Source organism: Canis lupus, chromosome 16, assembly GCF_011100685.1.
Source record: "Canis lupus familiaris isolate Mischka breed German Shepherd chromosome 16, alternate assembly UU_Cfam_GSD_1.0, whole genome shotgun sequence".
Classification (NCBI taxonomy): domain Eukaryota; kingdom Metazoa; phylum Chordata; class Mammalia; order Carnivora; family Canidae; genus Canis; species Canis lupus.
Window position 1 is genome coordinate 9,421,827 of NC_049237.1, and position 17,189 is coordinate 9,439,015.

The window sequence follows — 17,189 nt, forward strand, 5'->3', positions numbered from 1 at the left end:
TCCCCAGAGGTGACTCACTGCCCCCTGTGTTTGTAGGCATTTGCCCACATCATCTGCTCTTTGGGGTCCTAGGAAGGCACGTGGCTCACCCACACATCATCTAATCACAGCCACCTCATTTCCTCCTGCCCCCTGAGGATGCCAATCTCGTTTACAATTATCCTGGTGGATAATGTCCCAGCAGCTGTTGCAGCAAACCTCTTCATGGTGTGACTTAGGATCTATAGCTTAGAAAGTTCTACTAAAGGTAGCTTTCTTGTCACTTCCACCTGTTTGTCCCATTTCTACCTTTTGAACCCCTTTCTCGTTTATTCCCACTTTACACTGTGCAGACATCTGCCCTCACCATATTCCTCTCCAGGCTGAAGAGACCTAGTTCAGGCCTTTCTCCATCCAGGACATTTCCTTCGGAGGCTTTCATTGCGGCCTCCTCCCCTTACATCCAGCCGGCATGTTCACCGGGGAAGGGGCAGAGGTGTAGCTGAAAGCTGCAGAGCCCACAGTCTCATTAAAGGGACAGGGAGCCTCTCCCTGCCACCAGCTGCGAATTTGCTGTCATTAGCAGCTCCATTCTAGATCATAAGCAACGAGTGTCTCTTCGCCATGAAATATCGGGAACCCGTGCTATTAGGGCTTACATCCGATCTGCCCTGGTCTGCCACTCCCGTGTGGACCGTGGAGTGGTGGCCTAGCTTGTGTCTGCTAGAATCAACACTTACCTTTACCCACTCATCCTGATGTTTAGACCCTTTGTACAGACCTTGAGAGCAGAGATTGTATCCTTACATTTGTGGGGTGGTGTTCCGTGCCTCTTTCTTAATAGCCACAGTGAGTGGAAAATCCAGATGCTTTTGCAGTGTTATTGACTGACTGGGGGATCGGTCCATTTTATTTGCTTACTCTGGTTCAGGGCAGAGAAGAGGGAGGTCATTTACATTTGGACAGCAGTACACCCACTGGAAACTGCATTCTCACATGTGATATCCTAAAAATAGCTACCATGTTCTACTCGATGCCAGAGTGTTGGATTCTGTTAGATGGCAAGGGCAGACATGATTTCTGTACCGTGGGTGTCAGTTGCTCTGTACGCTAAGGTCATATTTTATAGAAGGTATAAAAAGGATATTGCAACGAGCTCCATTTTTCAGGCATCCCCTGAGTGTATAGTCCATTTCTGCAAGGTAGACGGTTGTCTTCTAGCTCCATGATGGGGATACTACAAGAGGATGTGACATGGCCTCCACCTGGCAGCCTTTACAGTCTGGTTTGGGAGGCAAGATGCATTCCAGTTCAAATCCCATGGCTGAAGTACAGTTGTATAAGACATATGATAGAGATTTCTTAAAAGCCTACCCTGAAGTATCTTTACTTTATTTATTTATTTATTTATTTATTTATTTATTTATTTATTTATTTATTTATTTTTTAGGCTGGTAATCAGGAAGCTTCAAACATCGACTCTTCCTACCTGGAGTCCTTCTTTCTATTGTATCCAAGGGGAATTGTGCCATTTCAGGCGGGTTCACGGAACTACGAGCTGAGTTTTATAGGTGAGACTTCGCATTTGGCAGTGGTGCCTATTACTCGAATCTGGCATGTGGTGGGAGTGGGAGCAGAGTGGAGGTGCATGCTGTACCCAGGATCACGATCCTTTTTAGTAAGGTATGAAGTATGATGGGGTGGAAGCCAGTGGCTGTCAGCAGAGGCCTGTGCTCGAGAGCCTTGGCTCTGACCACATAGTAGTATGTAACACAGGGAACAGCACCTGGCCTCTCTAGGCCACCATTCTCTCTCTATGAAATGAGGGCAGGGGATGAAGTGGTCTCTAAGGGGTACTTCTAGCTCGGCCATTCTAAGTTTCTGATTCTGGATGGGCTCTATCCCAGGCTGAGGCAGAAGTTCAGGGGCTGGTGACTCCAATAGAGACCTTGGTCCAATGGGTGCCTTCAGAATTGTAGAACCTTGCTGTTCATTTTGGGCTTCATCATCTAGATTAGTGGTTTTATCCATCACCTTTTCTAAAGACTTTCCCTTCCACCATGTTGATTTGAGCTCCATGGGAAGGCCGTCAGCTTAGCTTCTACCAATCTATTGTGTTTAGTAAGAAATCAGAGCAGGAACTGGCCTCCCTCCGAATATACTGTCTCACCAGCTGCACCCTGGCACACTTCATTGCATATGGTCAGATAGTTGCCCTTTCAGGATCCCTACAGGTGCTTTGAAAGAGGTAAAGAAGATTTTCTCAGGTCCTTGACATTCCAGGTTGCTTCGGGCCCTGTGCCAATTACTGTGTATTAAGTAATATAGCTTTGAAGGACATCAGACCAGCTGCTGTATTTTGGAAAGCAATCTGATGCTACATATCAAGAGATATTAAAATATGTTTGCTTTGGGGCACCTGGCTGACTTGGTCAGTAATGCATGTGACTCTTGATCTCAGGATTGTGAGTTCAAGCCCCATGTTGGGCATGGAGCCTACTTAAAAAATGCTAAACTATGCTTGCTTTTCATTCTCTTAGGAATCTTTCTAAGGGAATAATTAGAATTCTGGTGAATTCACCAGAAGGAAAAGGAAAGTGATGAGCATGAAGATTTTTAGTAAAGCCTATTTGACATACTACAGTAGAGGTATGTCCTTTAGGGTACTAGCATAGTGACCAAACCAATTAGGTATTAAATTTTAGTAGAGTATTGGTTAAAATTTTTGATTATGAAACCTGCACAGTAAAAGCAAAATTTAATATTGTTAAGTGAAAAAGGCAAACCTCCAAATGTATGTTTTTGTGCCTTTCTTTTTAGATGTTGTATTCAAATGAAAAGGTTTTCTTTTTTTTCAAATGGAAAGTTTTTTTGTTTGTTTTTTAATGTAATATGGGGGGGGGCAGCCTGGGTGGCTCAGCGGTTTAGTGCCTGCCTTTGGCCAGGATGTGATCCTGGAGTCCTAGGATCGAGTCCCATGTCGGGCTCCCTGCATAGAGCCTGCTTCTCCCTCTGCTTGTGTCTCTGCCTCTCTCTCGCTCTGTGTCTCTCATGAATAAATAAATAAAATATATATTTTTTAATGTAATATGGGGACACCTGGGGCTCAGCAGTTGAGCATCTGCCTTCGGCTCAGGGCATGATCCCGGGATTCGGGATCAAGTCCCACATCAGGCTCCCTGCAGGAAGCCTGCTTCTCCCTCTGCCCGTGTCTCTGCCTCTCTCTGTGTCTTAAATAAATAAATAAATAATAAATAAATAAAATCTTAAAAATCAATAAATAAATGTAATATGCATGGTAAATGCAACAATGTATGCATGTGGACCAAGAGCAGAAGAGAGTAGGAAGAAACAGAAATCTCTTCTGTTGGGGATGCCTGGGTGGTTCGGCAGTTGGGCGTTTGCCTTCGGCTCAGGATGTGACTCCGGGGTCCTGGGATTGAACTCTGCATCAGGCTCCCCGCATGGAGCCTGCTTCTCTCTCTGCCTGGGTCTCTGCCTCTCTCTCTAGGTCTCTCATGAATAAATAAATAAAATCTTTAAAAAAAAAAAAAGAAATATCTTCTGTTGGATGGTGAGATTAAGAATGGCTTAAATAAATTTTTTTTTCTTTAGATATTATTCTATTGCTTTGGCAATTTAAAAAGGTGATGGAGGGGATCCCTGGGTGGCTCGGCGGTTTGGCGCCTGCCTTCGGCCCAGGGCATGATCCTGGAGTCCTGGGATCGAGTCCCGCGTCGGGCTCCGGGCGTGGAGCCTGCTTCTCCCTCCTCCTGTGTCTCTGCCTCTCTCTATGTCTATCATAAATAAATAAATAAATCTTTAAAAAAAAGAAGGTGATGGAGTGGGGAGAACCAATAATGTACCTTGTTCCCCAAATCTGAAGAAATTTGACTGGCAATTTTGTTCACCTGGTTCATAGAAACTAGTCCAGAGCAGTTTGGTATTCCGGGTGAATTTCCCCCCATTTCTTATATTCTGACATTCATTAAACTAGTATTGGAGTCGCAGCTCTGCCCTGTTCTAGATGCGGGCAGCAGGCAATTTCTGAAAGCGATAATAGCTCTGGGGAAAATGAAGCAGTGTGGTGAAGAAGCCAGAGAATCTAGGAGAGTATCTAGTTTTGTTTTGTTTTTAAGATTTTATTTATTCATAAGAGAGAGAGAGAGGCAGAGACACAGACAGAGGGAGGAGCAGGCTCCATGCAGGGAGCCTGATGTGGGACTTGATCGCAGGACTCCAGGATCATGCCCTGGGCCGAAGGCAGGCACTAAACCGCTGAGCCACCCAGGGATCCCTGAGAGTATCTAGTTTTATCCCAGGAAGAGACTGTGGAAGGAAGGGAGCAGCCCATGCACATGGGAAGCAGGGCCCCCCAAACCTGCAGACAAGCTGGTTTCATAGAACAGTGGGAAGGCTGGTAAGAGATGGGAGTGCTGAGAGGTGTGGAGCAGAATTGTGGCAACATCTTTCTCTTCCTCTTTATTCTTTTTTTAAGATTTATTTATTTTGGGACACCTGGGTGGCTCAGCAGTTGAGCATCTGCCTTCAGCTCAGGTCATCCCGGGGACCTGGGATAGAGTCCCGCATCAGGCTCCTTGCAAGAAGCCTGCTTCTCCTTTTGCCTATGTCTCTGCCTCCCTCTCTCTCTATGTGTCTCTCATAAATAAATATATAAATCTTTTTTAAAAAGATTTATTTATTTATTTGAGAGAGAGAATGTACGTGTATGAGCAGGGGGAAGGGCAGAGGGAGAGGGAGTAAAACAGACTCTGTTGAGTGAGGAGCTGGACTGGGGCTAGATCTTGTGACCCTGGGATCATGATCTGAGCCGAAATCAAGAGTCAAATGCTTCATTGACTGAGCCACCCAGGTGCTCCACACCATCTCATTTTATCTTTTTATTGTTTATGTTTGTTTCACTTTACATCAACTCTACTGAAGCACAATTGCTTCGATAAAATGCTTCCATTTTAAGTGTGCAGTTGGATGAGTGTGGACAAAGTCCATGTGACTGCTATCCTTTTTTTTTTTTTTTTTTTTTTATTTATTTATGATAGTCACAGAGAGAGAGAGGCAGAGACACAGGCAGAGGGAGAAGCAGGCTCCATGCACCAGGAGCCCGACGTGGGATTCGATCCCGGGTCTCCAGGATCGCGCCCTGGGCCAAAGGCAGGCGCCAAACCGCTGCGCCACCCAGGGATCCCTGACTGCTATCCTGATCAAGATCTAGAGCATTCCCATCAGTCCAAGTTTCCTCATGCCCCTTTGCAACTGGTCTCTTCCTACCCCCATTTGCTCTCTGTCACCATAGATTAGTTGTATCTATTCTAGAACATCATGTAAATAGCATCTTGTGGCATGTACTCTGCATGTGGCTGACTTCTTTCACTCAGAATGTTTTTTAGACCCACCTATGTTGTTGCTTATACAGTAATTCTTCCCTTTTCAATGCCGAGTAACACTTCATTATAAGGCTATACCATGGTTTGTTTATCCATTCACCTGTTGATGTATTTTGATTGTTTTCACTTTCTGACTATTAGAATAATGCTACTAGGAACATTTCAATGCAAGTCTTTGTGTGGGTTTAAGTGTTCATTTCTCTTACGTGGGTACAAAGGAATGGGAATGCTAGATCACATAGGTAATGTATGTTTGACTTTATAAGAAACTGCCCAACTGTTTTCCAAAGTGGCTATGCCATTTTGTATTTTCTATAGCCATGTAAGATGATTTACTTTTTATTTTATTCTATTTTTTTTAAGATTTTATTTACTTATTCATGAGAGACACAGAGAGAGAGAGGCAGAGACCCAGGCAGAGGGAGAAGCAGGCTCCATGCAGGGAGCCCGACGTGGGACTCAATCCCAGGATTCCGGGATCAGGCCCTGTGCCAAAGGTGGCGCTAAACTGCTGAGCCACCCGGGCTGCCCTATTTTATTCTTTTTTTTTTAAAGATGTTACTTATTTATTAATTTGAGAGAGCGAGAAAGACCATGAGTCTGTCTGCGAAGGGGGAGGCAGGGGCAGAAGGAGAGAGAATCCCAAGCTGACTTCTCGCTGAGCACAGGGCCCTATATAGGGCCCAATCCTACCACCCTGAGATCGCAACCTGAGCTGAAACTCCGATACTCAACTGGCTGAGCCACTTAGGCACCCCAGATGATTTACTTTTTAAAAGCTCCTTCTGAGGATGCCCGGGTGGCTCAGCGGTTGAGCGTCTGCCTTCAGCTCAGGGTGTGATCCTGGAGTCTCTAGATCGAGTCCCATATCCGGCTCCCTGCATGGAGCCTGCTTCTCCCTCTGCCTGTGTCTCTGCCTCTCTCTCTCTCTCTCTCTCTCTCTCTGTCTCTAATGAATAAATAAATAAAATCTTTAAAAAATAAAAAGTAAAAACCTCCTTTGGCTGTAACTTTGGCCTGGGTCTACAACATGCATCAATTGAAAATGACATTTCACACTTGATCTAGAAAGATCCTTCAATATATAGCTACCACATTCCAACCCATAATCATTGATGCCTGGTTTAGGGCAGCTTACATGGATGATGTCTTGTTATCTGACTGCCCTAGTTCTTCCCTTTACTATCTGACCTTGATTTAAAGATTAGATTAATTGCTGACTGCTCATCTCATTGCCTCTTTGTTTTCTGGGTCTTATCATAAGGGCAGTCAGCAAAGGATACGAGTTTTTAATCATGAGCAATCCCCTTCTGGAAGGATTTTCTCTATTCATGCATGTTACAGCTCACTTGTGAATATTTGCTGTGTTACTAGCCTACAGAAAATAACAGTACATCATTTTCTAGGACTAATTCTTGGTTTTTGTTTGTTGTCTTTTTTCTGTCTAAAGGGATGATTCAGACAAATGTAGCTTCCAAGACCCAAAAGGATGTTGTCAGAAGGCCAACCTTTATGTCTTACAAGGATGTGGAGCAGATTAAAAGCAAGTAAGTGTTCTGAAGCACTGCCTACCAGCAGATGTTTAAGATATTCACCCACTGATCTCACCAAATCACTCTTGAATCTGTTTTCTTGAAATCTTCCTGCTTACATTACATGGCAGTTTCCTTTTGCATCATCTGTACTCGTGAAGCAGTATAGCTTGTCCAAAGGTGTAGGCGAGCAGGAACTCAATCTCCCTCTGACTCACAGGGGATTCGGGCAAGCCTCTCCTACCTGGGCCTCAGCATCTTCACTGTGAATGGCTGGATTGATGGGTGTGCCCCGGAAGTGATCAAGTGCATGATCATGATTCCTGGGTCCTGGGATCGAGTCCCACATCGCGCTCCCTGCATGGAGCCTGCTTCTCCCTCTGCCTGTGTCTCTTCCTCACTCTCTGTGTCTGTCATAAATGAATGAATGAATGAATGAATGAAAGAAAGAAGCTCAGTAAAATCTATATTGTTCATGAACGGTTTTGGAGATGGATTCCCCACTGTTGGATGATATGTGGTTATATAAAACACATTCAAAATTAATATTTGTGTGGAATCAGAAAAGACCCCGAATAGCCAGGGGAATATTAAAAAAGAAAACCATAGCTGGGGGCATCACAATGCCAGATTTCAGGTTGTACTACAAAGCTGTGCTCATCAAGACAGTGTGGTACTGGCACAAAAACAGACACATAGATCAATGGAACAGAACAGAGAATCCAGAAGTGGACCCTCAACTCTATGGTCAACTAATATTCGACAAAGGAGGAAAGACCATCCACTGGAAAAAAGACAGTCTCTTCAATAAATGGTGCTGGGAAAATTGGACAGCCACATGCAGAAGAATGAAACTAGACCACTCTCTTTCACCATACACAAAGATAAACTCAAAATGGATGAAAGATCTAAATGTGAGACAAGATTCCATCAAAATCCTAGAGGAGAACACAAGCAACACCCTTTTTGAACTTGGCCACAGTAACTTCTTGCAAGATAAATCCATGAAGGCAAGAGAAACAAAAGCAAAAATGAACTATTGGGACTTCATCAAGATGAGAAGCTTTTGCACAGCAAAGGATACAGTCAACAAAACTAAAAGACAACCTACAGAATGGGAGAAGATATTTGCAAAAGACGTATCAGATAAAGGGCTAGTATCCAAGATCTATAAAGAACTTTTTAAACTCAACAGCAAAGAAACCAATAATCCAATCATGAAATGGGCAAAAGACATGAACAGAAATCTCACAGAGGAAGACATAGACATGGCCAACAAGCACATGAGAAATGTTCCGCATCACTTGCCATCAGGGAAATACAAATCAAAACCACAATGAGATACCACCTCACACCAGTGAGAATGGGGAAAATTAACAAGGCAGGAAACCACAAATGTTGGAGAGGATGTGGAGAAAGGGGAAACCTCTTTGCACTGTTGGTGGGAATGTGAAGTGGTGCAGCCACTCCTGGAAAACTGTGTGGAGGTTCCTCAAAGAGTTAAAAATAGAGCTGCCGTGCGACCCAGCAATTGCACTGCTGGGGATTTACCCCAAAGATACAGATGCAATGAAACGCAGGGACACCTGCACCCCGATGTTTATAGCAGCAATGGCCACAATAGCCAAGCTGTGGAAGGAGCCTCGGTGTCCATCGAAAGATGAATGGATAAAGAAGCTGTGGTTTATGTATACAATTGAATATTACTCAGCCATTAGAAATGACAAATACCCACCATTTGCTTCAACGTGAATGGAACTGGAGGGTATTATGCTGAGTGAAATAAGTCAATCAGAGAAGGACAAACATTATATGGTCTCATTCATTTGGGGAATATAAAAAATAGTGAAAGGGAATAAAGGGGAAAGGAGAAAAAAATGAGTGGGAAATATCAGGAAGGGATACAGAACATGAAAGACTCCTAACTCTGGGAAACGAACTAGGGATGGTGGAAGGGGAGGTGAATGGGGGGTGGGGGTGACTGGGTGATGGGCACTGAAGGGGGCACTTGATGGGGTGAGCACTGGGTGTTATTCTATATGTTGGCAAATTGAACCCCATAAAAAATAAATTTATAAAACCCAAAATGGGTGTAAAATCAAGTATGAGATCTTTATAGTTAATTTATATAAATTTTTATAAAATTTATATAAATTTATATAAATTTTTATCCAAAATAACATTAATTTACCAAATTATGAATAATGACTTTTTTTTTTATGACTGTCTTTTTTAAAGAACTATGGTTACGAGGATGTCTGTACCAGGAATATTGCAAGAATATAATCCAAAATAAAGTACAAAGAATAAATTCTCTGGGAATTCTTGGTTTAGTGGCTGGAATTTCGGGATGGAACTCCGGCATATGGAACAGGGAACCAAGTGAATTCTTTGTCTTCTTTGTAGCTATCAGCTGATGCAGACCCTGTCAGAGCCTTTAATCTCAACACTACCTCCTCAGCCAGACTTTAGCTTGAATGGATATGAGGTACTTGGTTTTTGCCTTTTGGTGTGTAAATTGTTTCAAGGTGAGGAAAAGTACCTAGCCATAGATGTATAGTATTTGGATGAAAGAATGAATGGTTTCTGTAAAATTCTTGGATCAAGATTCAAAGGCATCCAGATGGTAACGGTGTTACCTTCCCAGAGAATGGTTGCCCTCTACAGGGCACCTCATTGTCTAGCCACGCACAGTCTCTTATGGGCACATCCTTACAAAAGACCCTACGAGATAGATATTATCATCTCCACTTTATGGAGGACAAAGCTGAAAACCAGAGAGTAAAAGTGCCTTGTCTGGTAGTTGGAGGTAAAGGGCAGGTTTCTGTGGGTGTGAGGAACTCACCAGGTCCCTAGACTAAATCGGACACCTCCAGGGGGCATCCTTTTGCCTTTAGGCATAATGCCTCGCTAGCCAGAATTCAGCCTGCGCAGATGGGCCCAGTGCCAGCTAGTTCATTACTAAGATGACCTGCCAGATGTGGAAACCCTAAGCCAGCTTATCCCACCTGCTACCGGAGGCCTGGCAAGGGTACTCCATGGCATAGGGGGCCACGTGTGTGGACATAGCATGCTTTAAATGTCTCCTGTTTCACATTTTACATATTTTTGAAATTTTTTAGTTGGTAGAGATCAATAACCAGAATCCGGAATATGTCATGATAAGTGAGTCTTTTAAAGCTTCCATGAAAAATTTCAAGATTGAAAACATAAAGAAGATCAAGAACACCAAGCTCTTGAATGCTTTTGAAAGGTTGGTGGCTGTATTATTGGATTGTTTTTTGGTTTCGGGTTTTTTTTTTTTTTTTTTTTAATGTAAAGTTTGAAAGGATTCATTAAGAGCTGCACTTTAAAACCTACCCACTGGTTTATTTTAAGTCAAGAGTTTCTTCAGTGTCTAGTTGTTTTGTTCATTTTGTAAACTCCAACTTCTCTGTTTCAGCTTTAGTTTTATGACTCTTTGATTTAATTTATCTATCATTTAAAAGTCATAAATTAACTTTTTTGCCTCTGGAGCATTAATGTTAGAAGCTCCATTCTGAAAGTGGGTGGAATAAAATTTTAAGATGATTAGACCTTAGTTGGGATTAATGTCATTAACTGGAGTGGAAGAGGAATGCTCTGGGTGTTTCACATTTCCTGTATTAGGAAAAAATTGAAGATGAACAACAGAACGGAAAAAATCCTGTTTTGTGCAACAAGACGCACCTATGTGGAGTCTATCTGTAAGGATAACTTCAACTGGATCATACATGGATCTTCTGATACCAAATATGGAAAAGGTTTGTGCTGGAATAGAGAAACCTAACTAGTAGAATCATAACTCAGGCTCTGTTATGAGGTATATGTCATGATTCTTTACTAACCAGCATGTGTGGATTTTGCATGCATGGAGAGTTAAGCTTATGTTCACCTTAACTGTCCAAATTAGAGTGGCACATTGGCTTGGGACTTGATTGCTGTATCAGAGCCCTGCTCCCATCTTAGGCTTTTTTGGGGGTGGAAGTATGGGAGAGTCTCTTACATGCTTGCAAACTCTTCTAACTGTTGGCTACATTGTCTACCATTTACTGTTCATTTCTACCTATGGCTCTTCCTGACTTAAGTCCAACCCTGTGACGCTGCTATAAGTAGCCTGCCTTTGCCACTTTTCTTTTTTCTTTTCTTTTCTTTTTCTTTTCTTTTCTTTTCTTTTCTTTTCTTTCTTTTCTTTTCTTTTCTTTTCTTTTCTTTTCTTTTCTTTTCTCTTTTCTTTTCTTTTCTTTTCTTTTCTTTCTTTCTTTCTTTTTTTTTTTTTTTTTTTTTAAGATTTTACTGTGAGAGAGAGCCAGAGAGAAAAAGAGAGATTGAGAGAATGAGCAGGAGGGATGGGGCAGAGGGAGAGAGAAACAGACTCCTGACTAAGCAGGGAACCCGACTCAGGGCTCGATCCCAGGACCTGGGATCATGACCTGAGCCAAAGGCAGACATTTAACTGACTGAGCCACCCCCCTCTGCTCATTTTTGAATAAGATTACTTTTTGGTGTTGGGTCATACCTTCCATGTAATTCTTGAAACAAGCAAACACAACGAATCACTCATCTTAAGAGAACAACTAATAGTATATCAAGTTTTGAAGTGCGCTTAACTCATTATGATTACATTCACACACATTGCAGAAAGCAAGAGACCAGTCAGTCAGCCAACAAATATTTTTGAGTGACTTCTATACACTAGATACTGAAGACATAGCAGTGAACAAAGTAGACATGGCCTCCCAGCAAAATTACTTCACATAATTAAATGGTTGCAAATGTGCAACTACCGTAGAGGGAGTGAACAGGTCCTGTGGACACCGAACCTGGCTGGAGAGGTATTCCGAAGGAAAGGCACAGGAAGGATCATCTACATTGTAGAGTCCCTGTGGAGACTGAGCAATGAATGGTATAATGTATGGCTACACAGGAAACAGTTGAGACGTGATGCTGAGGGCACAGGAAGCTAATGAAGGATTTTAAGCTGGGGAATGATTTGATAGGAAGTTCATGTTTATTAGGTTTAAATGCATCAATAAAGGGATACCTGACTGGCTCAGTTGGAAGAGCATGCGACTCTTGATCTCGGGGTCATGAGTTCAAGTCCCATGTTGGGTGTAGAGATTACTTAAATAAATAAACTTAAAAAAAAACTGCATCACTAAAACTTACCTAGAAATGTTTGGGGAAAGAGGGATGTCCACCTTGAGTGAAATATGTTTCTTATGTTAGAACGCAAAGGAATATTTATCAGAGGAAGTGGACACATGGTACATTAGTGTTCGTAGGTCTTGGCTGTAATTGGCTGGGATAGTGGCATACATGGGCGTGTAGTCTGTTTTTCCTCTTTTGTATGTGAAAGAGCACTGAAACCCTCTGAAATTTATCTTGACAGTTTGATCATGTTACTTATTATCACTTCTCCTTTAAGTTGGCAAAAGAGGAGAGTTCTTGAGAGCCAGGAAAAACCCCTGTGAGTGGTGTGGAACAAGGGGGCAAAGATGGAGTCTGCAGTTCTCACAGATAGACAAGGTGTCTGTCCGGGATTTCTGCCCTGTGTTCCCAAGCCACCTCCCCTTAAGAAGACAGTGATCCTTCCACTTGGCCTGCCTCCTGTTTCACAGAGTTGGGAGGTGTTTTTGTTTTGTTTGTATTTATTTTTAGTATCAACTTTCCACTTCTTTTTTTTTTTTTTAAGATTTTATTTATTTATTCTTGAGAGACAGAGAGAGAGAGAGGCAGAGACACAGGCAGAGGGAGAAGGAGGCTCCACGCTGGGAGCCCAACGTGGGACTCGATCCCAGGACCCCAGGATCATGCCCTGGGCAGAAAGCAGGCGCTAAACCGCTGAGCCACCCAGGCTGCCCCAACTTTTCACTTCTATCACTGATATCCACTGATGGTATCAGTCCTGGATAGATACAAACCATTGGGTCTGTAATCTTTTTTGTTGTTGTTGTTTATTGAAGATTTTCTTTTAAATTTATTTATTTGACAGAGCAGAGCGAGCAAGAACATGAGTCGGGGGGAGGGGCAGAGGGAGAGAGATGCAGACTCCCCATTGAGCAGGGAGCCTAATGTGGGGCTCGATCGCAGGATGTGGAATCATGACCTGAGCAAAAGGCAGATGCTGAACCGACTGAGCCACCCAGGTGGCAACCTCACTGGGCCCACAATCTTAAAAAGTTTGGGCAGTTGTCCTAAAAGAAGCCAACTGGTAGACTTTAGAGATCTTGCTCCTCTCTGAGGGAAAACAAAGGACCCCCCTTTGCATGTGTGAAACCACTCCAGTTAGGCTGTTAGATGGCATGATTTTGTATGTGACTGTGTTAAGGAGAGTGTCAGGAGAGTAAGATGTGCCTGGAATGATAGAAGGGTTATGGGCTACCTTTTGATAAATTGGAGGTGGGAAGAGGGCATCTGTTGGGAGATGGAAGATCAGAGTGGAAGACGGGTTAGTTGGAGAGTTGGTAAAAGCTGGGAAGCGGAACCAGACCTGCTGAGCAGTCTGGACTGAGAATAATAACAGTTAGGTAAAAGCCACCCAACTTCACAGTCAAAGGAGATGATAAAAACTCAGATTTGGATAAAAAGTGGAAGTGAGGTGAAGTTAGCAAAAGAAGCACATGTTTGTGCTAAGGTAGCTAAGCAAACAAGGACCTGTCCTGGTTACAAACTGGATTCAAGAGGCCCGATGAGAGGCATAGGAGGCCAGGTAACTTGTTTGGGATCCAGGGTGCTGCAGGCATCGACATCTATAACATCTCCCAAGATTCTGCAACCCAGGTATCTCTCAATGCTAAATGGTTGGAAAGAAAGAGACAAAAATACTATTTTTGGTAATATGAGTGTCTATGTAGAAAACCCAAAAGAATCTATGGGGAATTGGAAGGTTGGCATTCCACATAGGAAGTGGGACACATGCATTCCTCTGCCGCAGGACTCCTCTCTGTTATCCCTGACAGGCCCAGCATGGTGGATGGAGCCCACGATGCCCGAATAACTGAGTTAGAGCCAACTTGACCTGTTCTGACTCCCAACCTAGAAGAATGTTCCTTTCCCTGGTGTTATTCAGAGTTCTAGTTAACAAAGTCCATTTTTTACAATGTATATCCAGGTCCTATTTTAGTAGTCAAAAGCTGGTAACGATTTTTTCTTTCTCCTTATAGAGTCCTTCCATAGTGATTCTTATCCTCTCTGAGACAAAGAATATGCCTGGCCAAAATAAAAGATGGTTATGTATAAAGAATTGTTAAGAGAAAGAAAAAACACAATGTTATACCATTATGTCAGTTATACTAAATAAATGAAAAAAATGAATAAAGTAGATTACAGGAAGACAGCATATTGTGAAGTCTTAAGTATGACCTAAGTATGACCTGTAGGACAATTCACAAAAGCTAGCTTGGCAGAAAACAAAACAAAACAAAACGGACAAGTTGGGAGAAGAGCGTTTATGAAGACTGGAGATGCCAAAGGCTGGGGAGGCTGTAGCAGCACAGGACATTTAAGATCTGGTGGGAATGACTGAGGATAAGGCTGGAGCAGGAAGTCAGTGTCTGCTCCTGAAACACCATGGAAGCCATGCTAAGGGGAGGGATTTTTATCCAGAGGTCAATCACAAACCACCAATGGCTTTGAGAAGGAAGTACCAATGACTCTGGCTGCGTTGTGAGAAAGGATAGGTGGGACCAAGCCTATAGGAGAGAAAGCAGGTAAGGAGGTCAATTTAAGAGTCTAGTCCATGGGGCACCTGGGTGGCTCAGCTGGTTAAGCAACTGGCTCTCGGTTTCTGTTCACATCCTCCTCAACTCAGATTATGAGTTTGAGCCCCACTCTGGGCTCTGTGCTCAGCGTGGAGTCTGTGGAAGATGCTCTCTTCTCCCTCGGCCATTCTCTCCTCCCTTTCAATAAATCTTTTTTTTTTTTTTTTAGATTTTATTTATTTATTCATGAAAGACAGAGAAAGAGAGAGAGTCAGACACTAGGCAGAGGGAGAAGCAGGCTCCCCACGGAGGATATAAGCCATTAGGACCCTGGGATCACGACCCCACCTGAAGGCAGATACTCAACCACTGAGCCACCTAGACATCCCTCTCTTAATAAATCTTAAAAAAAAAAAAAGAGTCCAGGCTAGAAATGAGGGTGGTCTAGATGCAAGTAGAGGGATGAAGAGGATACTGGGGTTCAGGAACTCTATCACTTGAAAGAGGTATTTGCAAGAAGACTGAGTCTAAGTCTTAGGAGAGCAGGCTACAGGGTTGGTCTTAGGGTTGGCTCACTTAAATATTGATTCCACATTATAGAAATGTGATTTTTAAAAACAACTGATGATCCTTTGGGAAAAAAAATCAGTTCTTTAGGGTAATGGCTACTCTTTTCTGAATGGTGAATGATAAAGTTGTCCTCCAAAGACCTAGAATACCTGTATAAAGAATCTTTTGTCATTGGCTTCATTTGTCTTTCGTTTGGTTATCACTGGTAAACAAAAATAGCTGAATAGGGGCACCAGGCTGGCTCAGGTGGTAGAGTGTGCAGCTCCTGATTTCTGGGGGTTGTGAGTTCAAGCCCCATACTAACCATTAACCATGGAGATTACTTTAAAAAATAGTTGGGGGCCCCTGGGTGGCTCAGTGGGTTAAATGTCTGACTCTTGGTTTCAACTCAGGTCATGATCTCAGGGCCATCAGATCAAGCCCCAGGTCCAGCTCTGTGTTGGATGTGGAACCTGCTTGAGATTCTCTCTCCCTCTCTCTCTGCCCTTCCCTGTGCTTGCGTGTGCTCTCTCTCCTCTCTCTCTCCCCACCCTCTCTCTCTATCTCTCCTCTCTCTCTCTCTAAAATAAATAAATAAATCTTGGGGGATCCCTTGGTGGCTCAGCGGTTTGGTGCCTGCCTTTGGCCCAGGGCGTGGTCCTGGAGTCCCAGGATCGAGTCCCACATCAGGCTCCCTGCATGGAGCCTGCTTCTCCCTCTGCCTGTGTCTCTGCCTCTCTCTCTCTCTCTCTCTCTCTGTCTCTCATGAATAAATAAATAAATCTTTAAAAAATAAATCTTTAAAAAATAGCTGAATAATCAAATTAGTATTCAGACTTTATTATAAAATAGAAAAAATTAATATAAGTATAAAAGTAACTTTGTGCCATTGAAATATACACAACTATCTCTGAATGTTGCAAATAAGTTTTATGGCTTTATCAAGCGATAAAAATGCACATTCAAGAAAAATATGGATGAAATTTTTGTCTCTTGATTTTATTCCATTTGCTTTAAGTCAAATATATTTTTACCAGTAAATCCATACTATTTATTTGACACCTTTTACATGCATAGCTGGATTTCACTTATCTGGAAATATTCGCTTTCTGAAAGATAACTTGGAATTGGAAAGAGTGAACAACTGTGTTATGAATAGCCTGAGTTGTTGTCATAAAATTCCTGTGCTGAAGATTATGTATGTTTTTTCTTGGGAGCTTCGCAGAATCATGTGGTCTTATTTCAAAACAGTGGTGGTGGTTGTTGTTTTTGTTTTTCTCAGCCTAGCAAGTGTGGAGTGGGAGTCGAGAGATGCTAGAGGTGGCAGCAAGAAGAAAGTTAGCAGTTTTAAGTGGAGAATGAGAGGGGAAATGATCTACGAGACACAAACACAGCTTAACATTGTTTTCAAGCTGTGTATAGACCATTAGTAAAGGAGTAAATGGCTCTGTCCCCCTTAGTAACTCAAGAGGGCCCCCCTATGTTGTAACACCGTATATCAGAATTAATATCTACATCTGATGCATCAGGAAAAGAGCAAAATGACTTGTTCTATTTTTTAAATCAGAGAAATATATATGTTTTAGAAAGATCTCCTTACAAAATAGCTTAAATTGTTTAGAAGTGGGGCACCTGGGTGGCTCAGTGGGTGAGCGTCTGCCTTTGGCTCAGGGCATGGTCCTGGGGTCCCGGGATCGAGTCCCGCTTTGGACTCCCTGTGGGGAGCCTGTTTCTTCCTCTACCTGTGTCTCTGCCTCTCTCTGTGTGTCTCTCCTGAATAAATAAATAAAATCTTAAAAAAAATTGTTTAGTAGTTCCAGAAATTGACCTATGAGGAATGGCTTTAGGAATGGCTCTTTGCAGACACTTAGAAATGACTTATGATTGGGATCCCTGGGTGGCGCAGCGGTTTGGTGCCCGCCTTTGGCCCAGGGCGCAATCTTGGAGACCCGGGATCGAATCCCACGTCGGGCTCCCGGTGCATGGAGCCTGCTTCTCCTTCT

The 17,189-nt window shown here is 42.9% G+C and overlaps 1 protein-coding gene across 2 annotated transcripts in view; it reads left to right on the plus strand.

Moving 5' to 3' along the window:
• The window catches only part of ZC3HAV1 (zinc finger CCCH-type containing, antiviral 1), a 62,598-nt gene that overhangs the window by 38,215 nt on the left and 7,194 nt on the right, over nucleotides 1–17,189 (plus strand). For both annotated transcript variants that reach the window (XM_038559420.1, XM_038559421.1), the window contains 5 exons: nucleotides 1,430–1,550; nucleotides 6,835–6,931; nucleotides 9,323–9,404; nucleotides 10,039–10,169; nucleotides 10,565–10,698. In XM_038559420.1, the coding sequence (XP_038415348.1) occupies nucleotides 1,430–1,550; nucleotides 6,835–6,931; nucleotides 9,323–9,404; nucleotides 10,039–10,169; nucleotides 10,565–10,698 (565 nt within the window). The remainder of the gene's footprint in view (nucleotides 1–1,429; nucleotides 1,551–6,834; nucleotides 6,932–9,322; nucleotides 9,405–10,038; nucleotides 10,170–10,564; nucleotides 10,699–17,189) is intronic.